At 47.0% G+C, this 27,002-nt stretch overlaps 1 protein-coding gene and 7 non-coding genes across 8 annotated transcripts; all 8 read left to right on the forward strand.

The window, feature by feature from the left end:
* The first annotated feature begins 14,032 nt into the window (after positions 1 to 14,032).
* Positions 14,033 to 14,106, forward strand: Trnat-ugu (transfer RNA threonine (anticodon UGU)). Its single transcript has one exon. It is a non-coding gene; the product is annotated as a tRNA-Thr (tRNA).
* A 1,373-nt stretch (positions 14,107 to 15,479) lies between these two features.
* LOC135389502 (uncharacterized) lies at positions 15,480 to 16,334 on the forward strand. Its single transcript, XM_064619542.1, has one exon. It carries the CDS (start codon positions 15,480 to 15,482, stop codon positions 16,332 to 16,334), a length of 855 nt encoding a protein of 284 aa, XP_064475612.1.
* Positions 16,335 to 16,850: 516 nt separating this feature from the next.
* Trnat-agu (transfer RNA threonine (anticodon AGU)) lies at positions 16,851 to 16,924 on the forward strand. Its single transcript has one exon. It is a non-coding gene; the product is annotated as a tRNA-Thr (tRNA).
* Positions 16,925 to 17,215: 291 nt separating this feature from the next.
* On the forward strand, positions 17,216 to 17,289 carry Trnat-agu (transfer RNA threonine (anticodon AGU)). The gene has a single exon. It is a non-coding gene; the product is annotated as a tRNA-Thr (tRNA).
* An 838-nt stretch (positions 17,290 to 18,127) lies between these two features.
* On the forward strand, positions 18,128 to 18,201 carry Trnat-ugu (transfer RNA threonine (anticodon UGU)). The gene has a single exon. It is a non-coding gene; the product is annotated as a tRNA-Thr (tRNA).
* A 108-nt stretch (positions 18,202 to 18,309) lies between these two features.
* Positions 18,310 to 18,383, forward strand: Trnat-ugu (transfer RNA threonine (anticodon UGU)). Its single transcript has one exon. It is a non-coding gene; the product is annotated as a tRNA-Thr (tRNA).
* Positions 18,384 to 23,441: 5,058 nt separating this feature from the next.
* On the forward strand, positions 23,442 to 23,515 carry Trnat-agu (transfer RNA threonine (anticodon AGU)). Its single transcript has one exon. It is a non-coding gene; the product is annotated as a tRNA-Thr (tRNA).
* Positions 23,516 to 23,623: 108 nt separating this feature from the next.
* Trnat-agu (transfer RNA threonine (anticodon AGU)) lies at positions 23,624 to 23,697 on the forward strand. The gene has a single exon. It is a non-coding gene; the product is annotated as a tRNA-Thr (tRNA).
* Positions 23,698 to 27,002: the final 3,305 nt, after the last annotated feature.

Raw genomic sequence — 27,002 nt, forward strand, 5'->3', positions numbered from 1 at the left:
GCCTGTTGTGTTGTTAAACGTATACAGAGAATCCGAGACGAAAGAAGAATTTCCCCTGTCATTCAGACGAACGCACACGGTTCTTATTCCCAAAGTGAAGGAAGAAGGAAAAATCCCGCAAGTAACTGATTTCAGGCCGATAACACTCTGTAATGTAGATTATAAGATATACGCTAAAATCCTGGCATGCAGGCTACAAAAGGTCATTACAAACATCGTGGGTGAGCATCAAACCTGTGCTATCAAAGGAAGAAACATCCAATCAAACATACATGTGACAAGAACAGTCCTTGATCTGTGCAGACACGAGGGTGAACAGGTGGCAATGCTGCAGGCTGATTTATCAAAGGCCTTTGATAGAGTGGACCATGATTTCTTGTTTTGGGTAATGTCTGAAAGTGGGGTGGGACCCTCCTTTTTACAAAAAGTGAAACTGTGTTACCAGAATGTGGAAACTACAGTGCTAGTGAACAACCTGTGCACAGATGCAATACCGTTGATGTCATCTGTCAGACAAGGGTGTCCCTTGTCGCCTGCCTTATTCAACATATACGTGGAATACTTGTGTCAAAGTGTTATTCAGAATAATAGTATCACAGGAGTTGTGCTCGGCGACTCGCATGTGAAGGTATTAGCCTACGCTGACGATATTGCCTTTTTTGCTAGGGACAAACCGAGCGTGAAAAATGTGTTACAGTGTATAGGTCAGTTCTGTGAAATGTCTGGGGCGGATCTCAACAAGACTAAGTCGTTAGGGATATGGGTTGGTGAATGGGGGTCCACACCAGAACGGTTTGAAGGGATTAGGTGGCAGAAGATGCCTGCAGAGTATCTAGGAGTACCCTTGGATAAGACCCGGAACACAAATCAGGTGTGGGACGAACAACGAAGACAGATGGAGAAGAGGGTTCAAGGCTGGAAACAAAGAAGATTGTCAATTTTTCAAAGAGCTTCAGTGTGCAATGTGTTCCTTGTTTCTAAACTGCTGTACTTCCTTCAAGTGATACAACTTTCGCGCAAGAACATTCAGAAGTTTCATAGATTGTTTGCAACCTATGTATGGATGTCGGGGTTTGAGTGCATGCGAAGGGACAATCTGTTCCACAGTGTCATGAAAGGTGGACTCGGATTACGTCATCTATTTGTCACCAAACTAGTGATGCGATTGTTCTTCTATAAGAAATGCAATCACCCTTTGTTAAGAACAGTGTTGCAGTCTGTTGGAAGTGTGCACTTGGCCGATATAACGGTTGCCACAGTAAACTGCACGTATCCTGTCACGGAATTTTACGCCGAAGTTGTAGAAAGCATTCGATTTCTTCTTGTTAGATTTTCACCGGAATATGTTTTTAGTGTACACCGCAAGAAGCTGTATCATGATTTGATTGATACACTGTTTCCCGTGCCTCTTTATAGGCTAGTATCATGTGACAGTGGAGATCAGGACATATTGTGTCGCGTCCGAAAGATGCCAATCAGATCACAAATCAAGACTTTCTTCTTCAAAGTACACACAAGAACCCTACCCGTTAAAGTATGGCTGGATCAAAAAGGGATTTTTGTACCTTGGACAACGAACTGTAGGTTCTGTAATACGCCTGAAACAATCGAACACCTTTTCTTGGATTGTACGGAAGCGCTTTTCTTTTGGGATGAGCTCAGCGTTAACTTAAAACGGTACATTCGGTTGGACCCCTATACGATGAGGTTTTTACCAAATGAGCTAACAGAAAACAACCGTGATGATATTGTGTGTATCATTTCCATGTTTTGTATATGGAAGGTGAGATTACTAGACAGGAATGAGGAGCCACTTAGCCCACCAATGTGCCTTTTTAAACAGGAAATCAGTGAAATGTATGCGATGGCCCAACATAGGGGCGTTGTGCCCAAGTGGTTAAGTTCATGTGTGCAAAGGTTGCTTCCGAGCCGGGAGACCTTTCTGCAAGTGTAATCTAGCTTGTCGTCTAGCATAATATCATGTTTGTATATATCTCATAGCCATAATAAAAGAAATGTTGAAAAAAAAAAGCGCCGTGGCTCAGGTGGTTAAATCGCCTGTCTAGTAAACAGGAGATCGACGGTTCGACTCCCTGCGGTTCCTACCGGTCCCATCTTTTGTATTACTGTCAGGTAGATTCTCTTCTCTACGCACGGCGTGGCCTCGTTTGTAGCTCCGCGACATCGCATTGCAATTCGCTTTCCACAGAACTGCGCCGTGGCTCAGGTGGTTAAATCGCCTGTCTAGTAAACAGGAGATCGACGGTTCGACTCCCTGCGGTGCCTACCTGTCCCATCTTTTGTGTTATTGTCAGGTAGATTCTCTTCTCTACACACCGCGTGGCCTCGTTTTTAGCTCCTCGCATTGCAATTTGCTTCTCTTCAAAAAGGCGCCGTGGCTTAGGTGGTTAAAGCGCCTGGCGAGCGATTAACAGTTTAGGAAGAAACAAGTCACCAGGTATAGATGGGATTGGAGCCGGATTTTACAAAACATTCAGCGAGGAGCTAAGCAGTATTCTGAAACTAGTTTTTGAAGATATTTCAAGAAGGGGATTGTTGCCACCCAGCATGAGACAGGCACTCACCGTCCTCATACCGAAAAAGAAGAGAACCAACGAATATCCCTGTGTTACGGACTACAGGCCCATCAGCCTAATGTGCACAGATTATAAAATCCTTGCGAAGATCCTAGCCACGAGGTTGGAAACAGGACTGCAGATGGTAATTGGCATTCACCAACCATATGGTATACACGGCAGGTCGATTTCAAGGAATCTACATGTTATGAGAACTGTGTGTGAACTTGCTGACGTCTCTTCTCAGGCCTTTGCTGTGCTGCAGACAGATCTTTCACAGGCATTTGACAGAGTGTGCCACAGTTTCCTGTTCGCTGTATTGGACAAATGTAAAGCAGGGGACCTCCTCATCAAATGGATTAAAATCTGCTATAACCAAGTTACTGCAAGACTTCTGGTGAACGGTCAGATCGGCAAAAGTATTCCAATACACTCATCCGTTAGACAAGGCTGCTCCCTGTCCCCGATACTTTTTGCTCTGTATCTGGAACCGATGTGCAAGAAGTTGCTGGAAAACCGTAACATCAGAGGCCTCCAGTTAGGCACGGAACACGTCAATCTCCTAGCATATGCGGATGACGTAGCCATCATAGGCGCCGACTGCGGGGGGGCGCGGGGGCCCTTGCCCCCCCCCCCGGAACATGAACTAGGGGGGGGGCGCCGCCTCCCCCGGGAAGTCCCGCTAAGAGACTGACACCAACCTTTGGGGCTCGGAGCGCCCGGGTGAAAAGAGCGAAGAGGCACCAACCCCAAAAATGCATCTTGCAATTTGTAAAATATGTATCCGCCCACCATACTCATTATCACAGTAGAAGGTGAGGCGAAGAAACACAGAGGATGACACAACACATTGCCTGAATTTCGCCCAAAGCAATCAGATCAATGAAACGAAAGCAGTCGAAAAGGTACCTGCAGCTGCCAGTGAGGTGCAACGGTAGAATCTTCGGAACGCATATCCGTTGGGAGCTGGTTCAACTCCTGCTGGTCCATTTCATTGACCATATTCATAATATTGCGCGCATTTCGGGTCAAACACCGAGGATTCAATGCATTTTGTTTCTTTTGCACTCAGTTTTCAAAGGCGTAACGCCTTCAGTTGTGCACATGTTCACTGTTTACGTTCTCTGTTTTTCTTTTTTCTGTTCCTCCTTCCTCTTATTTCTTACCAGTTCTGCATACATCATAAGATCCCGCCAGGGTGTGTGATTAGTTTTGTGTTCTTCATTTTTCTTTTCTTTCCTTCTTTTTGTTTTCTTTTGCTGTGGCTTAGGTGGTTAAAGCGCTTGTCTAGTAAACAGCAGATCGAAGGTTCGACTCCTTTTGGTGTCTACCTGTCCCATCTTTCGTGTTATTGTCAGGTAGATTTTTCTTGTCTACGCACGGAGTGGCCTGGTTTTTAGCTCCGCGATATCGCATTGCAATTTGCTTTCCACAGAAAGGCGCCGTGGCTTAGGGTTTTCTGCTTCCGGCACTCGATGAGTGCAGACGCAGGTTCTTCGAGCTCCGTTGGAGCGACTAGTACGGCTAAGCCTAGCCGGGTGCAAGGACAGGGAACAGGCTCAAAGGATACAATGAACTACAAGATTATTATGCCAACGATTCCAACAGGGACCGTGACACGTAACACCCTGTTTTTGCATGGAAACCCCGAAGGAAGACCATATAACGTAGGTCATTTTGGGCAGGCGTTGGAAGGCTTAGTGAAGAAGGAAGACGTATCAAACTTCGGGGTTTATCAGTACAATCATGTTTGGGTTATCAGCTTCCGGAGTGCAATAGCAAAGGAAAAGTTGCTTGCTATGAAAGAGTTAGAGGTCAAAGGGCAAAGATGTATGGTTATCGACCCAAACCGCACGGAAATAGAAATTAAGATTCACTGGATCCCAGGAAATGTGTCGGACGAAGCACTTCAGAAGACGTTAGAAAAGTATGGAAATGTTAAAGAAATAAGACGAGAAAAATGGAAAGGCTCCTTCTTCGAAGGGATAGATACCACAACACGGCAGGTCACGATTCGGCTTCATGAGGGAGTCTCAGCTACGAACTTGCCGCACCAAACTTTCGTGGAGGGCTGTCGTGTGCTGTTTTCTGTGCCAGGCCGACCGCCAATGTGCCTCAGATGTAAACAAATAGGACACATCAGAAAACAGTGCCACACCCCTTGGTGTAAAACGTGTCGCAGCTATGGCCATTTAGACGAAGAGTGCGTTGGGACGTATGCCTCAAGAGTAAGAAAGAATAACGAACAAGAAAGTGAGTTTCACATAGCGGACCCGAATGAAGAAAATAAACAGCGCGGAACAGAGGCTGACAAAGATGACGTTGTAGGCCAAGATTTGCGAGAAAGGAATGCTCAGTTACAGGAGCAGGTAGGAGAGATTGATGAAAGTGGCACTGATGAGGAAATGAAAGAGGCAGAGGTAGCACAAAAGAGATAAGGTAGCACAAAAGAGGTTGTTGCTGAACTGGGCGAAAACAAAGACCAACAATGGTCTACAACGAAAGGAAAGAGACTAAAATCGAGCAGTAATTTGGGGTTGAGACTTCTTCCAACGCAAACTGACTTGTCCCAGTTGGAAGACGCAAATTTTTTGACAGCATAGGCTTCGTAACGCACAGCGGCAAAAGAGAGACACCCATAACACCGTTTAAAAGCAATGGGAAGAACAATATCAGTGGCAACTTTAAACGTGAGAGGTCTTAACTCTCGGAAGAAGCAGTACCAGCTAAGCCGCTATCTTGAAAAGTTCCCAGAAATAGACATGCTTGCGATACAAGAATCTAAAATCTGCACACAAGAAGAAACAGAGAGGTTAGTAGAAGAATGCTTTATCAAGAACTACGACGTCGTCGTAAGCCATGCTATGGGAAACTCGGGAGGCTGTCTGTTGCTGCTAAGGAAGTTGGATTGTTTTAAACCGATATCTCACATGGTCGACAATCGGGGCAGACTAGCAGTGATGGACGTACTCATTGACGGCGAAATATGGCGTTTTCTAAATGTCTACGCACCGAATGAACCGCAAGACTGAGCAGCCTTTTTTGAAACTGTGAGTAAACTCGTCAACAGTAGTTATAAAACGGTGCTACTAGGTGATTTCAATTGCACGTTGAAGAGAGAGGACCGAAGTAATCGCAAAGAGGATAAAGATAAAAGTACGGACGTACTGCAAGGTATACTAGAAGAACATGGATTGTGCGACGCAGCAGATGGAAACTCGGACAGGAAAACAATATTTACACACTTTCAGAACAACTCCCATGCTCGACTAGACCGAATTTATGTGGCGCAAACGAAAACTACGCATTGTGTAGAGTATAAAGTACACCCCGTCTACTTCAGTGACCACTGTCTGGTAATAGCGTCGCTAGGTCAGGTGCAAAGAGAAGGGAGGAAGCACACTGGATGGCAAATGTGGAAGCTCAACGTAAATCTACTTGAAGATGAAGAATTCTCGAACTTCGTAAAGGATAGCATAGTTGAAATAATGAATGAAAGAACCAGTTGAACGAGAGCATGGGAGGAGTTTAAACTCAAGTTACGGGCCTTCGCCATAGAACGAAGCAGCATTTTGACACTCCAGAAGAAACACCGAGGAACGAACTACAGAAGACGCTGGGAAAAGTAATGGAAATGGAATCAAGAAGGGCGGGAGAGTTCACAGAAGAGATGGCTCGGATAAAGTTGGAGCTGAATATAATTGACGAGCAAAAGTATGAGGGAGCGAAGATAAGAGCAAGGATGCAGTGTTGCGTAGCGGACGAAATGCCCAGCAAAAGGTTCATAAGAAAGGAGAAGGAATATAGTAAAAACAAGATGATTACTGACATACAGGAGAATGGAAAGATACTACCAAACTCAGAAGAAATACGAATGAGTTTCGAAAGATATTACACTGATTTGATAGGAAGGTCCAGAGGCAAAGTGGATCATCAGATAGAAGGACGCCTATCGGAAGTGGTAGAGCGGTTGACAGAGGCGGATCAAGATAATCTTGAAAAAAAAACGGTAACATTGGAAGAGGTCAGGCAAGCAATACGCAGTTTAAAAAAGAACCGAGCACCTGGACCGGATGGGATAGGACCCGATTTTTACATTAAATATGCTGATTACATATCTATGATACTGTTGCAAGTAATTCGGGAAGCCGAAACGGAAAGAATGCTTCCGCCGAGTTTCAGGAAGACCCACACAGTCATGATACGGAAAACAGTGCGCGATGATGCTGTGCCCAAAGTGACAGACTATAGGCCGATAACTTTATGCAACGTAGATTACAAGGTGTATGCAAAAGTGCTTGCAACGAGGTTGCAACAGTGTGTGGACAAGCTCGTCGGAGACCACCAATCCTGTGTCATCAGGGGGAGAACTATCCAGACAAATATTCATGTGCTGCGAACGATTTTTGAACTTAGTAGAATGGAAAACAAACAGATTGCTGTACTGCAAGTAGACCTTAAGAAAGCGATTGATAGGGATAGTCATTTGTTTTTGTTCGTGGTATTGAAAGCAATGAACTTTGGACCAGTGTTCATAGAGCGAATTAGAATGTGTTACTCTTGCGTAGCAACGAAGCTCGTGGTTAACAACCACCTCACAAACCCAGTACCATTGTGTTCTTCGGTGAGGCAAGGATGTCCCTTATCTCCGCTGTTATTTGACCTTTACCTGGAACCTCTGTGTCAAAGTGTCATACGTAACACTAACATCAACGGTTTCAAAATGTATGGTGTCGAAGTTAAAGTCCTAGCCTATCCGGATGACATAGTGTTTCTAGCGGAGGATAAGCCCAGTGTCAGTAAGATTCTGTGCGAGCTTGACCGGTTCAGCGAGGCATCTGGAGCGCAAATCAATAAGGAAAAATCAATTGGAATTTGGGGAGGAATGTGGGGTACAACACCGGCAGTCTTTGAAGGAATAACCTGGCAGACCATACCAGCCACATACTTAGGTGTACCTTTGGAACACAGCACAAATACAAACACGGTGTGGAGAGAACTAGCTACGAAAGTGCAGAAGCACGCCAACATCATGAAACAAGCAAGGCTCTCAATATTCCAACGTGCTGCGGTCTGTAATGTTTTCCTAGTTGCTAAACTAGTGTATCTGTTACATGTACTGCAATGCTCGCGGAAGAACATCCATGTATTCCATCGCATATTTGCCCGCTTTATATGGAATTCCCCATTTGAACGCATGAGAAGAGAAAACCTCTTCTGTAAGGTAGAGAGAGCGGGACTAAGTTTGTCTCACTAAGTTTGTCACAGCTGATCATGCGACTAAGCTTTTACAGAGAAAACAAACATCCTCTGCTCGAGTGTGTGAAGCAATGTGTCGGACATGACTTTTTGCCAGAGATAACCGTTGCTGTAAAAAAAGTGGACATTGTGCTACGTGGTTTCTATTTTGACCTCGTGCAAAGTATCAGGTTCTTGATGGTAAGGTTTTCCAGGGAGTATATTTTCACGGTCTCCAAGAAACAGTTAGCCAATGATTTAATAGATATGCTTTTCCCTATCCCGATATATCGGCGCGTACCACAAGGATCACATGGTGTGGACATATTGCAGAGGGTGAGAAGAATGCAGATTAAACCGGAAATGAAAACTTTCTTCTTCAAGTTACACACGAGAACCTTGCCAGTGAAAACCTGGTTGCACGAAAAGGGTATATTTGTACCTTGGACAACAAATTGCCGTTTGTGTAAGACACCCGAAACCATAGAGCATGTTTTTGTTTATTGTACCGAAGCTCAGTTCTTTTGGAGTGACCTCAGTAGGATGATTGGGAAAGATCTGGATTTGAACCCGCACACAATACGTTTTTTGCCTTTGCGTGAGACAAATGGTGTAAGGTATGATGTGCTATGTCTAGTTGCTCTCTTTTGTCTATGGAAGCTCAGGCTGAAAGACAGAAACGGAGAACCTTTGCTGCCACAGATACAGTTACTGAGAGAAGAATTGACGATGCTAAAAGAAGTAGCTACAGTGAATGGAGAAGTGCCTACATGGTTGAATGAGATTAGTGTGAAAGTCCTTGCGAGAGACAAGGTAGTTTATAGCACTGCAGGAAGTAGTGTATATGTATAGAAATATTTTAGCCTGAACATTGTTTTACAATAAATGAAAAAAAAGCGCCGTGGCTTAGGTGGTTAAAGCGCCTGTCTAGTAAACACGAGATCGAGGGTTCGACTCCCTACCTGAACCATCTTTCGTGTTATTGTCAGGTAGATTCTCTTCTCTACGCACCGCGTGGCCTCGTTTTTAGCTTCGCGACATCGCATTACAATTTCCTTTTCCACAAAAAGGCGCCGTGGCTTAGGTGGTTAAAGCGCCTGTCTTGTAAACAGGAGATCGAGTGCTCGACTCCCTCCAGTGCCTACCTGTCCCATCTTTTGTGTTATTGTCAGGTAGATTCTCTTCTCTACGCACGGCGTGGCCTCGTTTTTAGCTCCGCGACATCGCATTGCAATTTGCTTTCCACAGACAGGCGCCGTGGCTTGGGGAAAGTGGGATAGGTCCCTCCTTTTTACAAAAAGTGAAACTGTGTTACCAGAATGTGGAAACTACAGTGCTTGTGAACAACCTGTGCACAGATGCAATACCGTTGATGTCATCTGTCAGACAAGGGTGTCCCTTGTCGCCTGCCTTATTCAACATATACGTGGAATATTTGTGTCAAAGTGTTATTCAGAATAATAGTATCACAGGAGTTGTGCTCGGCGACTCGCATGTGAAGGTATTAGCCTACGCTGACGATATTGCCTTTTTTGCTAGGGACAAACCGAGCGTGAAAAATGTGTTACAGTGTATAGGTCAGTTCTGTGAAATGTCTGGGGCGGATCTCAACAAGACTAAGTCGTTAGGGATATGGGTTGGTGAATGGGGGTCTACACCAGAACGGTTTGAAGGGATCAGGTGGCAGAAGATGCCTGCAGAGTATCTAGGAGTACCCTTGGATAAGACCCGGAACACAAATCAGGTGTGGGACGAACAACGAAGACAGATGGAGAAGAGGGTTCAAGGCTGGAAGCAAAGAAGACTGTCAATTTTTCAAAGAGCTTCAGTGTGCAATGTGTTCCTTGTATCTAAACTGCTGTACTTGCTTCAAGTGATACAACTTTCGCGCAAGAACATTCAGAAGTTTCATAGATTGTTTGCAACCTATGTATGGATGTCGGGGTTTGAGTGCATGCGAAGGGACAATCTGTTCCACAGTGTCATGAAAGGTGGACTCGGATTACGTCATCTATTTGTCACCAAACTAGTGATGCGATTGTTCTTCTATAGGAAATGCAATCACCCTTTGTTAAGAACGGTGTTGCAGTCTGTTGGAAGTGTGCACTTGGCCGATATAACGGTTGCCACAGTAAACTGCACGTATCCTGTCACGGAATTTTACGCCGAAGTTGTAGAAAGCATTCGATTTCTTCTTGTTAGATTTTCACCGGAATATGTTTTTAGTGTACACCGCAAGAAACTGTATCATGATTTGATCGATACACTGTTTCCCGTGCCTCTTTATAGGCTAGTATCATGTGACAGTGGAGATCATGACATATTGTGTCGCGTCCGAAAGATGCCAATCAGGCCACAAATCAAGACTTTCTTCTTCAAAGTACACACAAGAACCCTCCCCGTTAAAGTATGGTTGGATCAAAAAGGGATTTTTGTACCTTGGACAACGAACTGTCGGTTCTGTAATACGCCTGAAACAATTGAACACCTTTTCTTGGATTGTACGGAAGCGCTTTTCTTTTGGGATGAGCTCAGCGTTAATTTAAAAAGGTACATTCGGTTGGACCCTTATACGATGAGGTTTTTGCCAAATGAGGGAACAGAAAACACTCGTGATGATATTGTGTGTGTCATTTCCATGTTTTGTACATGGAAGGTGAGATTACTAGACAGGAATGAGGAGCCACTTAGCCCTCCAATGTGCCTTTTTAAACAGGAAATCAGTGAAATGTATGCGATGGCCCAACATAGGGGCGTTGTGCCCAAGTGGTTAAGTTCATGTGTGCAAAGGCTGCTCCCGAGTCGGGAGACCTCTCTGCTAGTGTAATCTAGCGCGTCGTCTAGCATAATATCATGTTTGTATATATCTCATAGCCATAATAAAAGAAATGCGGAAAAAAAAAGCGCCGTGGCTTGGGTGGTTAAAGCGCGTGTCTAGTAAACACGAGGTCGAGGGTTCGACTCCCTCCAGTGCCTACCTGTCCCATCTTTTGTGTTATTGTCAGGTAGATTCTCTTCTCTACGCACGGCGTGGCCTCGTTTTTAGCTCCGCGACATCGCATTGCAATTTGCTGTCCACAGACAGGCGCCGTGGCTTAGGTGTTTAAAGCGCCTGTCTAGTAAACACGAGTTCGAGGGTTCGACTCCCTCCGGTGCCTACCCGAACCATCTTTCGTGTTATTGTCAGGTAGATTCTCTTCTCTACGCACCGCGTGGCCTCGTTTTTAGCTCCGCGACATCGCATTGCAATTTGCTTTTTCACAAAAAGGCAACGTGGCTTAGGTGGTTAAAGCGCCTTTCTTGTAAACAGGAGATCGAGTGTTCGACTCCCTGCAGTGCCTACCTGTCCCATCTTTTGTGTTATTGTCAGGTAGATTCTCTTCTCTACGCACGGCGTGGCCTCGTTTTTAGCTCCGCGACATCGCATTGCAATTTGCTTTCCACAGGCAAGCGCCGTGGCTTAGGACATCTCGAAGCTAAGGATAAGTGGTGTGGTAGTTGAAGGAACCGAAGCTGTGGAAGGCGCGCTGCATCAGCACTTTAGGACTTTGTTCGACAGTGCTGAGGACCTGCCACCGAGGAGTGCTGAAATATTTAAGCACATGCCGAGGGTCAACGAAGAAGAGAGGGAAAAAGTGCAAGGAAAGATAAGAGAGAAGGATATTGAATATGTCATCAGAAAGTTAAAAAGGAACAAGGCCCCAGGACCGGACGGTCTAGGTGCAGCTTTCTTCAAAACGTTTCAGCCAGAATTGAGCCCGGTGCTTGAAGTGGTCTTTGAGGACATCCGAAGACGAGGACTGTTGCCACCATCAATGCGGAAATGCTTCACAGTGCTAATTCCGAAGAAGTCGACCCTGGAAGAAATACCACCAGTGTCAGATCTGAGACCGATAAGTCTGCTATGTACTGATTATAAAATACTGGCAAAGGTGCTCACTCGACGACTGGAAAGTGTGTTATGGAAAATAATCGGCAGGCACCAGACTTACGGCATTAGAGGAATATCCATCGCTATAAATCTTCATATAATGCGGACAGTGTGCGAACTGGCTAGAGCAACAGGAGAACAACTAGCCATTCTCCAAGTAGATCTGAGGCAAGCTTTTGATAGAGTATCACACGGATACTTATTCGAGCTGTTACACTGGATCAACGCAGGCGAAGAACTAGAAAATTGGATCGGAATATGCTACAGAGACATATCTGCACAGCTTATTGTGAACGGAAGCGTCGGCCCAAAATATCCAGTTACCAAATCGGTGCGTCAAGGGTGCCCACTCTCCCCCGCATTGTTCTCACTATATCTGGAGCCGCTATGTCGTCTCATCGCAAACGATAACCAGATCAGCGGTTTGAAGATGTCAGGAGAAGAAATGAAAATCATGGCGTTTGCCGACGATGTAACCCTTATCTGCAAGAGCAAAGCACAGGTGAAAGCGGCGCTGGCAGACGTCCAGACCTTTTGTGAGGTTTCAGGAGCCGAAATAAACAAGAGTAAGTCGAAGGGATCTTGGCTGGGCGAGTGGGGAAGCAAGCCGTCCAATTTCATGGGCATCGAGTGGTCACAAGAACTTGATAAATATTTGGGAATCCATCCGGATCCAGAAACAACGGACACGGAGGTATGGAAGCGTAAGATAAATGCCCTGCAAGGAAGGCTTCAACCTTATCAAGGAAGAGAGCTATCGCTGTTACATCGCAGCCTAATATGCAACACGGTACTCTACCCGGCAGTGCTCTATGCCGCACAAGCAGTCCACATAGACAACATTGCAGTGCAACGCTTTCACAGAATATGTGCCACCTATCTGTGGAAGTCGAAATTTGAGCGCATGCGCAGAGCCAACATCTACTGGCCACTGGAATCGGGAGGGCTGAGCGTCGTCAACTTGGAACTGAAAATAATGGTGCAACGTTTTCTATATTTCCGGGACCAACGAACGCCAGAGCTGCGAGCGGCTATACAGTGGCTGGGAACACAACACCTCGGGGAGTGGATTGTCTCCACTGCGCACTGCGTCGTAGATTCAGGCATCCTATCCTTCTACAAGAGCACAGGACGCAGCATAAAGTTTTTTCAGGAACGCTTTTCGTGGGACTACCTGGAGACCGTAAAAAAGAAGGCTCTCTATTGGGACACAGTGACCAGTGTATTTCCGCCGCCATTATATCGGCAGCAGTTCGCAAGTGTAAAGCAACAGGACGTGCTGAAGAGGATCCGGAAGGCGCCCGTTCCCACCGCAACCAAAGACTTCTACGTCCGCTTCCACATTGAAGTACTGCCCACCAAGCAATGGCTAGAGGGCAAAGGCTTTTTCGCTCCACGAGCAGCTGTCTGTAACATATGCGGGGAAGCGGAAACTATACGCCACACTTTCTATGAATGCAGAAGGGCTGTACTCTTTTGGAGTGACCTGAGAGCTTCCTTTCACCTCAACGAGGAAATAGACTACGAGGCTCTAAAGTTTCTCACCTTTGGGGACAACAGCCGTGCAGAACTGCTAAGCGTCCTAGTGATGGCTGGACTACATGCTCTCTGGAAGGAAAGAACAGCTCGGGTGGAATGTGATGTCCGGGCGCAATCTGCGGTCACCTACCTGAGGGAGAAGCTAATGTGGACTCTATCTTTGAGGGGAAGTGGCAAACTCCACAACGAGGAGGACTGGGAGCGGCTGGCACCCGCAATTCCCCGCTTGAACCCGAAGACCTTCGGCACATCATCCAAAAAGTGGCTAGGACTTCCTGGAACGCGGCATGCTAAATAAGCAAAGATGATTTTAATTGGGAGGTACACAGGTAGTGTATGACTCCTGTATCACGGTTTTTACGGAAATAAAAAAAAAAAGAAAAGCGCCGTGGCTTAGGTGGTTAAAGCGCCTGTCTAGTAAACACGAGTTCGAGGGTTCGACTCCCTCCGGTGCCTACCCGAAGCATCTTTCGTGTTATTGTCAGGTAGATTCTCTTCTCTACGCACCGCGTGGCCTCGTTTTTAGCTCCGCGACATCGCATTGCAATTTGCTTTTTCACAAAAAGGCAACGTGGCTTAGGTGGTTAAAGCGCCTGTCTTGTAAACAGGAGATCGAGTGTTCGACTCCCTCCAGTGCCTACCTGTCCCATCTTTTGTGTTATTGTCAGGTAGATTCTCTTCTCTACGCACGGCGTGGCCTCGTTTTTAGCTCCGCGACATCGCATTGCAATTTGCTTTTTCACAAAAAGGCGCCGTGGCTTAGGTGGTTAAAGCGCCTGTCTTGTAAACAGGAGATCGAGTGTTCGACTCCCTCCAGTGCCTACCTGTCCCATCTTTTGTGTTATTGTCAGGTAGATTCTCTTCTCTACGCACGGCGTGGCCTCGTTTTTAGCTCCGCGACATCGCATTGCAATTTGCTTTCCACAGACAGGCGCCGTGGCTTCTCGTCGTTTCTCTCTCATATGCCCAAGTTAAACGAGCAAGAGAAAGATGTCCTGGACGCTGAAATTACAGAGGCGGAAATCCATTCTGCAATACAGAGTTTGAATTTTAACCGTTCTCCTGGACCTGATGGCTTGGGAGCTGAGTTCTACAACCGGTACGTGGACCTGCTGGTGCCCATTCTACAATGCGTCTACGCGGAAGCTGAGACTAACGGGATCTTCTCGCACAGATTTCGAAGGTCCCATACTGTGCTCATACCCAAAAAAGTGGCGGAGACACGGTTACCCAAGGTGACCGATTATCGGCCTATCACACTCTGTAATGTGGACTATAAGGTGTATGCCAAAGTACTTGCTGCCAGGCTCCAGCTTGTGGTGACACAACTTGTTGGCGATCATCAGACATGCGCAATCAGGAACAGGACCATACAAACAAACATCCATGTTGTCCGCTCAGTTCTAGACTGGTGTCGACTTGAAGGAAGTCATGTAGCCCTGCTGCAAGTGGACCTCTCTAAGGCTTTTGATCGGGTGTGTCACGATTATTTGTTTTCGCTCTTGCATTACGTCAACATGGGAGACAAGTTCGTAAGCCGAATCAAGTTGTGCTATGAACAGGTTGCAACGAGCCTGGTAATTAACGGCACTCTTACCGCGCCAGTGCCCCTTCGAGCTTCAGTACGACAAGGTTGTCCCATGTCGTCCCTACTATTTGATCTATACCTTGAGCCGTTATGCCAGCGTATCATCTCTCGTGATGACATACGTGGTTTCGAGCTTCGCGATGCTGTGGTGAAGGTCGTGGCGTACGCGGATGACCTTGCGTTTCTCGTGACAGACAAGCCAAGTGTCGTCAAAGTTATTCACGAACTTCATGTGTTTGGTCAAGTCTCTGGGGCACGTCTAAACAAGGACAAATCTCTGGGGATATGGTGTGGTCAATGGGGGACAGCCCCGGAATTCTTTTGTGGCGTTCAGTGGCAAACCCGTGGTCCTTGCTACCTTGGGGTCCCGTTAGACAAAAGTTGTAACACGACCTCCTTGTGGTCGGAGCGATTACAAAACATTAGGACACATGCTTCGACCTGGAAAAAACAAGATCTCTCAATGTTTCAACGAGCTTCTGTGTGCAATGTTTTTCTGGCCGCTAAGCTGATTTACCTCTTGCAAGTTCTGCAATGCTCCCGCAAAATTATACATCGTTGTCATCGCATATTTGCCACCACAATATGGTGTTCAACGTTCGAAAGGATGCGAAGACAAAACCTGTTCAAGAAAGTCAAAGACGGCGGACTAGGCTTACAGCATCTCTACATCAAGCAACTCGTCATGAGACTGGTTTTTTATAGGCAGAGTTCACACCCGATTCTGGAAACCATCAAGCGGGCCCTTGCGTACAACTACATTCCCGATATATATGTTGGGTTTCACGAAGAAAGTCTACGCTTAAGCGGGTTCTACAAAGAGGTTGTCGAGAGCCTAAACTTCTTGAAGGCTAGATTCAGCTTAGAGTACCTCTTTTCTGTCGCCAAGAAAACGTTGGTAGCTCATCTTCTCGATGTACTCTTTCCTGTGCCCATCTACCGTCAAATCCCCTCCGGATGGCACGGCACGGATGTATTGTGCAGAGTCAGGAAGATGCCGGTCAAGCCCAACATGAAGTCATTTTTCTTTAAATTACACACGTCCACACTGCCCGTGAAAGCTTGGCTTCAACAGAAGGGATTCTATGTTCCGTGGTCCGTGAATTGCAGATTTTGCAACACGCCCGAGACTGTCGATCACCTTTTTCTGGACTGCACAGAAGCTTTATTCTTTTGGGATGACTTACAGTTCAAAGTCCTTAAGCGCCGTCTTTCGCTTAATCCTCACACTATCCGCTTCCTCCCATTACGCCCCGGTGAAAATGTGAGATACGATATCGTTCTTCTTGTTGCCATGTACTGTTTGTGGAAGCTTCGTATGGCCGATAGGAACGAAGAGCCCTTGTGTCCTCCTATGAAATATTTCAAAGCCGAACTACTGCAGGTAAAGTTAGCTTGTACTCAGCTCTTAGAAGTGCCTGAGTGGTTAGATACAGTCTGCGAGAGGCTGAATGTTTTGTAGAAGTTGTGTTATTAACGTGTCCGGTATAGAGGAGAAACATCGTATTCTCTCTCTGTGATTTTGTCGTATTGTGTATGGTATTGTGAGGTATTGAGTCGACGTGACTCAGAGTAGTAAGCTCTGAAAAATAAAGGTGGAAAAGAAAAAAAAAAGCGCCGTGGCTTAGGTGGTTAAAGCGCCTGTCTAGTAAACACGAGTTCGAGGGTTCGACTCCCTCCGGTGCCTACCCGAAGCATCTTTTGTGTTATTGTCAGGTAGATTCTCTTCTCTACGCACCGCGTGGCCTCGTTTTTAGCTCCGCGACATCGCATTGCAATTTGCTTTTTCACAAAAAGGCAACGTGGCTTAGGTGGTTAAAGCGCCTGTCTTGTAAACAGGAGATCGAGTGTTCGACTCCCTCCAGTACCTACCTGTCCCATCTTTTGTGTTATTGTCAGGTAGATTCTCTTCTCTACGCACGGCGTGGCCTCGTTTTTAGCACCGCGACATCGCATTGCAATTTGCTTTCCACAGGCAGGCGCCGTGGCTTAGGTGGTTAAAGCGCCTGTCTAGTAAACACGAGTTCGAGGGTTCGACTCCCTCCGGTGCCTACCCGAACCATCTTTCGTGTTATTGTCAGGTAGATTCTCTTCTCTACGCACCGCGTGGCCTCGTTTTTAGCTCCGCGACATCGCATTGCAATTTGCTTTTTCACAAAAAGGCGCCGTGGCTTAGGTGGTTAAAGCGCCTGTCTTGTAAACAGGAGATCGAGTGTTCGACTCCCTGCAGTGCCTACCTGTCCCATCTTTTGTGTTATTGTCAGGTAGATTCTCTTCTCTACGCACGGCGTGGCCTCGTTTTTAGCACCGCGACATCGCATTGCAATTTGCTTTCCACAGGCAGGCGCCGTGGCTTAGGTGGTTAAAGCGCCTGTCTAGTAAACACGAGTTCGAGGGTTCGACTCCCTCCGGTGCCTACCCGAATCATCTTTCGTGTTATTGTCAGGTAGATTCTCTTCTCAACGCACCGCGTGGCCTCGTTTTTAGCTCCGCGATATCGCATTGCAATTTGCTTTTTCACAAAAAGGCGCCGTGGCTTAGGTGGTTAAAGCGCCTGTCTTGTAAACAGGAGATCGAGTGTTCGACTCCCTCCAGTTCCTACCTGTCCCATCTTTTGTGTTATTGTCAGGTAGATTCTCTTCTCTACGCAAGGCGTGGCCTCGTTTTTAGCTCCGCGACATCGCATTGCAATTTGCTTTCCACAGACAGGCTCCGTGGCTTAGGTGGTTAAAGCGTGTGTCTAGTAAACACGAGGTCGACGGTTCGACTCTCTCCGGTGCCTACCCGAACCATCTTTCGTGTTATTGTCAGGTAGATTCTCTTCTCTACGCACCGCGTGGCCTCGTTTTTAGCTCCGCGACATCGCATTGCAATTTGCTTTTTTACAAAAAGGCGCCGTGGCATAGGTGGTTAAAGCGCCTGTCTTGTAAACAGGAGATCGAGTGTTCGACTCCCTCCAGTGCCTACCTGTCCCATCTTTTGTGTTATTGTCAGGTAAATTCTCTTCTCTACGCACGGCGTGGCCTCGTTTTTAGCTCCGCGACATCGCATTGCAATTTGCTTTCCACAGACAGGCGCCGTGGCTTAGGTGGTTAAAGCGCCTGTCTAATAAACACGAGTTCGAGGGTTCGACTCCCTCCGGTGCCTACCCGAACCATCTTTCGTGTTATTGTCAGGTAGATTCTCTTCTCTACGCACCGCGTGGCCTCGTTTTTAGCTCCGCGACATCGCATTGCAATTTGCTTTTTCACAAAAGGCGCCATGGCTTAGGTGGTTAAAGCGCCTGTCTTGTAAACACGAGTTCGAGGGTTCGACTCCCTCCGGTGCCTACCCGAACCATCTTTCGTGTTATTGTCAGGTAGATTCTCTTCTCTACGCACCGCGTGGCCTCATTTTTAGCTCCGCGACATCGCATTGCAATTTGCTTTCCACAGACCGGCGCCGTGGCTTAGGTGGTTAAAGCGCCTGTCTTGTAAACAGGAGGTCGAGTGTTCGACTCCCTCCAGTGCCTACCTGTCCCATCTTTTGTGTTATTGTCAGGTAGATTCTCTTCTCTACGCAGCGCGTGGCCTCGTTTTTAGCTCCGCGACATCGCATTGCAATTTGCTTTTTCACAAAAAGGCGTCGTGGCTTAGGTGGATTCTACTTCCGGATGCGGTAGCATACGGACGTGGTTGTCATGAGCTCGTCGCGAGCGGTTTCAACGGCTAGGCCTAGCCGGGATGGACAAGGAACAACAACGGATCATGGATACAAGGTTATACTAACGACGATACCTCCAGGCAGCGTGCCACTTAACACGCTTTTGCTGCACGCTGACCCGATGGGAAGACCTTACAACGTGGACCACTTCGGTAACGCACTGAAAGACATTGTTTCTAAAGAAGAAGTCGCCGGGTTCGGGGCGTATCAGTTCAACCACGTATGGGCAATAACACTTCATACAACTGTTCAGAAGGAAAAACTGCTGGCTCGCCAAGAAGTCATCGTAAAAGGGCGTAAGTGTATGATATTTGACCCAAACAAGAAAGAAGTTAACATTCGGATACATTGGATACCGATTCATATCCCCAATGAAGATGTTGTACGCGCATTGCAGCCATTTTGCACCGTGAAGCAAGTCGAGCGCGTCAAGTGGAAAACCAGTTTTTTTGAGGGCATTGAAACAACAACGCGTGTTGCTGAGGTCGAAATGAAATCAGGAATCACAGCGGACGATGTTCCGCACCTGATGAACATTTCAGGTTGTCAAGTTCTGCTCGCCATATCTGGAAGACCGCCGCTTTGTCTGAAGTGTAAGAAGGTTGGCCATATTAGGAAGCAATGTCAAACGCCCTGGTGCAAAGCCTGTCGTACTTTTGGGCACGTGGAAGACGAATGTGTCAGCACCTATGCTTCAAAGCTACGGAGCTCCAGACATGGAACGACGGAGTATTTTACAGAGGACATAGCAGATGACCTGGAAACAGCATCAGAAAAGAAGGATGCAAAAGACATGGCACCTGTAGACGACGTGAATGAAGAAAGTACGGGAGATGTGACAGCAGAGAGTAATCAAGAACCGGAAAAAGACGCCAGTGAGGAAACAACGAAACGACGAAAGTCTAGATTCAATGTATCTGAAGGATGTGCAGAAAGTGGACAGCAACAGCGTGATATTACGGATACAAAAAAATGTGAGAGTGTCCCTGTTAGCAAAGCAAAGAGAATGAAGCCGGAAAGCAAGACCGTTGGTGGTCCAGGGCCCGTGGAGGTGGGGCAGTCAATGCTAGACAACATGGACTTTACTGATATTTGAATTGGACTATGTGCTGCAAAAGGATGCCTGACCTTCTGAAATATTTAGAGGTAAGATAAAACCCGTCATGGAAATATGGGAGATGTAACCAATTCCTCAGTGCAATGAAGGGAAGGCAATTAAGAGTTGCAACACTTAATGTCCGGGGACTTTCTGGGAGAAAGAAACAGTATCAGCTAAGAAGGTACCTAGATACGTGTCCTGTGATAGATGTGTTGGCGTTACAAGAAACGAAGATTAGTACTGATGAGGGGACCAAAGAACTACTGGAAAAATTTTTCCTGTCAGAGTACGAAGCTGTTGTTAGTCACTCCGTTGAACGGTCAGGAGGTTGTTTATTGTTGGTTAGAAAGTCAGTGGATTACGAACCAGTATTTTATGTTGCGGATAGCAATGGCCGTATGGCTTTACTGGATATTGCGTTTGATGACGAAGTGTGGCGACTAATGTGCATTTACGCACCAAACGATGATAAAGAGAGAGAGACATTTTTTTGTTCTTTACAAAAGTACATAGAAACAGATCGTACTACAGTCGTGCTTGGTGATTTCAACTGTGTTCTCAACGCGAAAGACAGAAGCCATGGGAGATCACATCATGATAGGAGTGTGGATGTACTGAGAAATATTGTGAGTTTGTGCAACATGGTGGATATAGCAGAATGTGTGAAAGAACCGATGAGGTATACGCACTACCAAAGGGGCAGCGACGCACGACTTGATCGTATATATGTGTCGGGGCAAAAGCGCAACGGAGTTAGTAGGTACAGTGTATTACCCGTCCATTTTAGTGATCACTGTATGGTTCTTGCAACGCTTGGTGATGTGGCAGATAAGATAAGAAACTGTGGGTGGCAACAGTGGAAGCTCAACAACGAACTGTTAGAAGATGAAAACTTTAACTACTTTGTAAGACAGCTCATTGTACAGATGAAACATTCGGAGCAAGCGTATGGTGTACAGTGGGAAATTGCGAAACAGAAAGTGCGCGAATCGGCCATTGAAAGATGCAGTATAACGTCATATAAAAAGAAGTATGATGAAAACATATTGAAGAAAAGATTGTGCACTCTGATCAAGATGGAATCTGAGATGCCAGGAGAATTCTTGGAAGATATTCAGGATACAAAGCTCGGGCTCAGTCTTATCGAAGAAAGCAAGTGTCAGGGCGCCATGATAAGAGCAAGGTCACATATTCTTGCCGGATGAGCGGCCAAGCAAATATTTTCACCAGAAAGAAAGAATGCATTCCGTTCGGAACAAGATTACTGAGATAAGTGACGGTGGACGGAAGGTTGATACGCAGAGGGACATAGAAGAATGTTTCTGGAATTATTATAATTCTCTGTTGGGAAATGCGCACCCAGCTGGGGATGGGATGACTCAGGAACGAATTAGGGAGTTGATGCCGCAACTAGATGACCAAGAGAAGGAAGAACTAGAGGCGCCGATTTCAGAAGACGAAGTTCGTCAAGCCATCAAAGCCCTGCAGAACAATCGGTCACCCGGGCCCGATGGTATCAGCGCTGAGTTCTACAAGAAACATGTTGACTTGCTGAGTGCGGTGCTAGTGAAGGTATTTAGTGAGGCTGAGACTAACAACATTCTACCGTACTCAATGGTACGTTCAAGTACAGTGCTTATCCCAAAGGAAATCCCTGACGGATCCGTTCCAAAAGTGACAGATTTCAGACCGATAGCCCTCACCAACGTCGACTACAAAATATTCGCCAAAGTCATTGCAGCAAGGATGCAGAAAGTGATGCCAAAACTAGTGGGCGAACATCAAACCTGTGCTATACAGGGACGTAGTATTCAAAGCAATATACATGTGGCAAGGACGGTACTGGACAGATGCAGACTAGAAGGAGACCAGGCAGCTATGATGCAGTTCGACCTGTCCAAAGCGTTCGATCGGGTGAATCACTCATTTCTGTTTTCCATCCTTGAAGCGGTGAATATGGGCCCTATCTTCATAAACAGGATACGCTTGTCTTACGCAATGGCTGAGACTCGCCTGGTCATCAACAAAATCGTGAGCAAACCCATTGCACTGCAGAATTCAGTACGTCAAGGCTGCCCCATGTCCCCACTTCTGTTTGACTTATACTTAGAACCCCTGTGCCGAAACATAAACAAGTGTACTGACGTGCACGGTTATACACTTGGCAGCACAGAGATAAAGACGCTTGCGTATGCTGATGACCTGGCCGTGTTCGTCGTCGATAAGAAAAGCGTTGCCAAAGTCATGGAAATTGTCGAAGGGTACTGTGAAGCATCAGGGGCACAACTAAACAAGGATAAATCTGTCGGTGTATGGGCAGGCGAGTGGGGATCCAAGCCGAAGGAATATGAGGGCATGACATGGCAGACAAGCCTACCAAAGTATTTGGGGGTGCCTTTGGAGGATAGTATCAATACGAACCATGTGTGGAAGACGGTAGCGGACAAGGTGCGTAAGCAGGCTTTCACGTGGAAACCAAGCGAATTGTCTATATTTCAGCGAGCAAAAGTCTGCAATATCTTTCTGGTTGCCAGGGTTGTGTATTTACTGCATGTTCTCCCGTGTGCTCGCAAGAACATTCATGTGCTTCACAGGATTTTTGCAACTTTGATATGGTGCTCCAAATTTGAGCCAACGCGACGAGAAAACCTGTTCAAAAGTGTTATAGATGGTGGACTCGGACTACATCATTTGTTTGTAAAACAGATTGTTATGAGACTGTTCTTTCTCAGGAACGCTTCCCATCCTGTCTTGAGAACCATGTTACAGTGTGTGATTGGAGAGCACCTGCCATGCATAGCGCTTTCTGTAGTGAAACTGAAGACTAAACTTCGTGGATTTTATAGTGAGGTTGTAGGATGTGTTAAGTTTTTGCTTTGTAGATATTCTGTGCAATATGTTTTTGAAGTCGACAGAAAACGACTGGCAAGTGATCTTATCGATTCCTTATTTCCAACACCTCTGTATCGCGCGGTATCGCAAGAAGGGAAAGGGAAAGATGTTTTGTGCCGTGTAACCAAGATGCCAATTAGAGCGGATTTGAAGACGTTCTTCTTCCGACTTCATGCAGGTATTCTTCCTGTTAAGGCGTGGCTTGCATCAAAAGGGATTTTTGTACCGTGGACTGTTAATTGTCGCTTCTGTAATGTGCCTGAGACGATTGACCACGTATTTCTGTACTGCAATGAGGCTATGTTTTTTTGGGACGACTTACAACAAAAGCTGAAAAAGACACTGTATTTAAATGAGCATACAATTAGGTTTTTGCCATTGGCTAGGGGGATAGATACCCGATATGATATGATCGTTATAATCGGCCTGCACGCACTGTGGAAGCTCAAGATGCTGGACCGGAATGAGGAACCCTTAAGACCCCCTTTTGAGTATTTCCAGCAAGAAATGCTGGAAACCTTCAAAGTAGCACGATACAGAGATGACGTACCCGAGTGGTTACGAGATGTTTTGCGCAAAATAAGTGACCGGGAGCGTATTCCCTGGATGTGACTGGGAGTCACATACAGTGTTCAACATAATTTTCCATTATGTGACGTGTACGAATGTATAAGACTTGTGGAATAAAAAAAAAAAAGTCGTGGCTTAGGTGGTTAAAGCGCCTGTTTAGTAAACAGGAGATCGAGGGTTCGGCTCCCTCCGGTGCCTACCTGTCCCATCTTTTGTGTTATTGTCAGGTAGATTCTCTTCTCTACGCACGGCGTGGCCTCGTTTTTAGCTCCGCGACATCGCATTGCAATTTGCTTTCCACAGACAGGCGCCGTGGCTTAGGTGGTTAAAGCGCCTGTCTAGTAAACACGAGGTCGAGGGTTCGACTCCCTCCGGTGCCTACCCGAACCATCTTTCGTGTTATTGTCAGGTAGATTCTCTTCTCTACGCACGGCGTGGCCTCGTTTTTAGCTCCGCGACATCGCATTGCAATTTGCTTTCCACAGACAGGCGCCGTGGCTTAGGTGGTTAAAGCGCCTGTCTAGTAAACACGAGGTCGAGGGTTCGACTCCCTCCGGTGCCTACCTGAACCATCTTTCGTGTTATTGTCAGGTAGATTCTCTTCTCTACGCACGGCGTGGCCTCGTTTTTAGCTCCGCGACATCGCATTGCAATTTGCTTTCCACAGACAGGCGCCGTGGCTTAGGTGGTTAAAGCCCCTGTCTAGTAAACACGAGATCGAGGGCTCGATTCCCTCCGGTGCCTACCTAAACCATCTTTCGTGTTATTGTCAGGTAGATTTTCTTCTCTACGCACCGCGTGGCCTCGTTTTTAGCTCCGCGACATCGCATTACAATTTCCTTTGCCACAAAAAGGCGCCGTGGCTGAGGTGGTTAAAGCGCCTGTCTTGTAAACAGGAGATCGAGTGTTCGACTCCCTACAGTGCCTACCTGTCCCATCTTTTGTGTTATTGTCAGGTAGATTCTCTTCTCTTCGCATGGCGTGGCCTCGTTTTTAGCTCCGCGACATCGCATTGCAATTTGCTTTCCACAGAAAGGCGCCGTGGCTTAGGTGGTTAAAGCCCCTCTCTAGTAAACACGAGATCGAGGGCTCGATTCCCTCCGGTGCCTACCTGAACCATCCTTCGTGTTATTGTCAGGTAGATTCTCTTCTCTACGCACGGCGTGGCCTCGTTTTTAGCTCCGCGACATCGCATTGCAATTTGCTTTCCACAGAAAGGCGCCGTGGCTTAGGTGGTTAAAGCCCCTGTCTAGTAAACACGAGATCGAGGGCTCGATTCCCTCCGGTGCCTACCTGAACCATCCTTCGTGTTATTGTCAGGTAGATTCTCTTCTCTTCGCACGGCGTGGCCTCGTTTTTAGCTCCGCGACATCGCATTGCAATTTGCTTTCCACAGAAAGGCGCCGTGGCTTAGGTGGTTAAAGCCCCTGTCTAGTAAACACGAGATCGAGGGCTCGATTCCCTCCGGTGCCTACCTGAACCATCCTTCGTGTTATTGTCAGGTAGATTCTCTTCTCTTCGCACGGCGTGGCCTCGTTTTTAGCTCCGCGACATCGCATTGCAATTTGCTTTCCACAGAAAGGCGCCGTGGCTTAGGTGGTTAAAGCCCCTGTCTAGTAAACACGAGATCGAGGGCTCGATTCCCTCCGGTGCCTACCTGAACCATCCTTCGTGTTATTGTCAGGTAGATTCTCTTCTCTTCGCACGGCGTGGCCTCGTTTTTAGCTCCGCGACATCGCATTGCAATTTGCTTTCCACAGACAGGCGCCGTGGCTTAGGTGGTTAAAGCGCCTGTCTAGTAAACACGAGATCGAGGGCTCGATTCCCTCCGGTGCCTACCTGAACCATCCTTCGTGTTATTGTCAGGTAGATTCTCTTCTCTTCGCACGGCGTGGCCTCGTTTTTAGCTCCGCGACATCGCATTGCAATTTGCTTTCCACAGAAAGGCGCCGTGGCTTAGGTGGTTAAAGCCCCTGTCTAGTAAACACGAGATCGAGGGCTCGATTCCCTCCGGTGCCTACCTGAACCATCCTTCGTGTTATTGTCAGGTAGATTCTCTTCTCTTCGCACGGCGTGGCCTCGTTTTTAGCTCCGCGACATCGCATTGCAATTTGCTTTCCACAGAAAGGCGCCGTGGCTTAGGTGGTTAAAGCCCCTGTCTAGTAAACACGAGATCGAGGGCTCGATTCCCTCCGGTGCCTACCTGAACCATCCTTCGTGTTATTGTCAGGTAGATTCTCTTCTCTTCGCACGGCGTGGCCTCGTATTTAGCTCCGCGACATCGCATTGCAATTTGCTTTCCACAGAAAGGCGCCGTGGCTTAGGTGGTTAAAGCCCCTGTCTAGTAAACACGAGATCGAGGGCTCGATTCCCTCCGGTGCCTACCTGAACCATCCTTCGTGTTATTGTCAGGTAGATTCTCTTCTCTTCGCACGGCGTGGCCTCGTTTTTAGCTCCGCGACATCGCATTGCAATTTGCTTTCCACAGAAAGGCGCCGTGGCTTAGGTGGTTAAAGCCCCTGTCTAGTAAACACGAGATCGAGGGCTCGATTCCCTCCGGTGCCTACCTGAACCATCCTTCGTGTTATTGTCAGGTAGATTCTCTTCTCTTCGCACGGCGTGGCCTCGTTTTTAGCTCCGCGACATCGCATTGCAATTTGCTTTCCACAGAAAGGCGCCGTGGCTTAGGTGGTTAAAGCCCCTGTCTAGTAAACACGAGATCGAGGGCTCTATTCCCTCCGGTGCCTACCTGAACCATCCTTCGTGTTATTGTCAGGTAGATTCTCTTCTCTTCGCACGGCGTGGCCTCGTTTTTAGCTCCGCGACATCGCATTGCAATTTGCTTTCCACAGAAAGGCGCCGTGGCTTAGGTGGTTAAAGCCCCTGTCTAGTAAACACGAGATCGAGGGCTCGATTCCCTCCGGTGCCTACCTGAACCATCCTTCGTGTTATTGTCAGGTAGATTCTCTTCTCTTCGCACGGCGTGGCCTCGTTTTTAGCTTCACGACATCGCATTGCAATTTGCTTTCCACAGAAAGGCGCCGTGGCTTAGGTGGTTAAAGCCCCTGTCTAGTAAACACGAGATCGAGGGCTCGATTCCCTCCGGTGCCTACCTGAACCATCCTTCGTGTTATTGTCAGGTAGATTCTCTTCTCTACGCACGGCGTGGCCTCGTTTTTAGCTCCGCGACATCGCATTGCAATTTGCTTTTCCTCAAAAAGGCGCCGTGGCTTAGGGATTCTACTTCCGGCTGCGAAGGCATACGGTCGTGGTTAGCATGAGCTCCTCGGGAGCGGTTTCAACGGCTAGGCCTAGCCGGGCTAATACAGTACAGGTAGAAACGAAGGATAAACCTGGATATCGTCTCATCATGCCACCATTACCTACAGGCAAGTTTGCTCAGAATACGCTTTTTTTGCACGCAGACCCGAGTGGAAGACCTTATAATGTGCACCATTTTGGCGAAGCCCTTGAAGGAAAAGTGACTAAGGAAGATGTGGCGAACTTCGGAGTGTACCAGTACAATCACGTTTGGACCATATGTTTTCACCATGGTGTAGCGAAGGACAAATTATTGGCAGTCGGCGAAATAGAAGTGAAAGGAAGAAAATGCAAAATAATTGATCCTAATGTGAAAGATGTCACCGTTAAAGTGCACTGGATACCGAGAAACATTCCGGATGAAGCAGTGATTGGAACCTTATCAGCCTTCGGAATGGTGAAAGAAGTGAACCGGCAAAAGTGGAGGACTTCATTCTTTGAAGGGGTGGAATCAACAACGCGGGAAGTGATCGTGGAATTGAAGGAAAATGTTTCTGTTGACGACATGCCCCACTTAACCTTCGTAGCGGGATGCCAAGTGCTATT

Source organism: Ornithodoros turicata, chromosome 3, assembly GCF_037126465.1.
Source record: "Ornithodoros turicata isolate Travis chromosome 3, ASM3712646v1, whole genome shotgun sequence".
In the NCBI taxonomy this organism is placed as follows: domain Eukaryota; kingdom Metazoa; phylum Arthropoda; class Arachnida; order Ixodida; family Argasidae; genus Ornithodoros; species Ornithodoros turicata.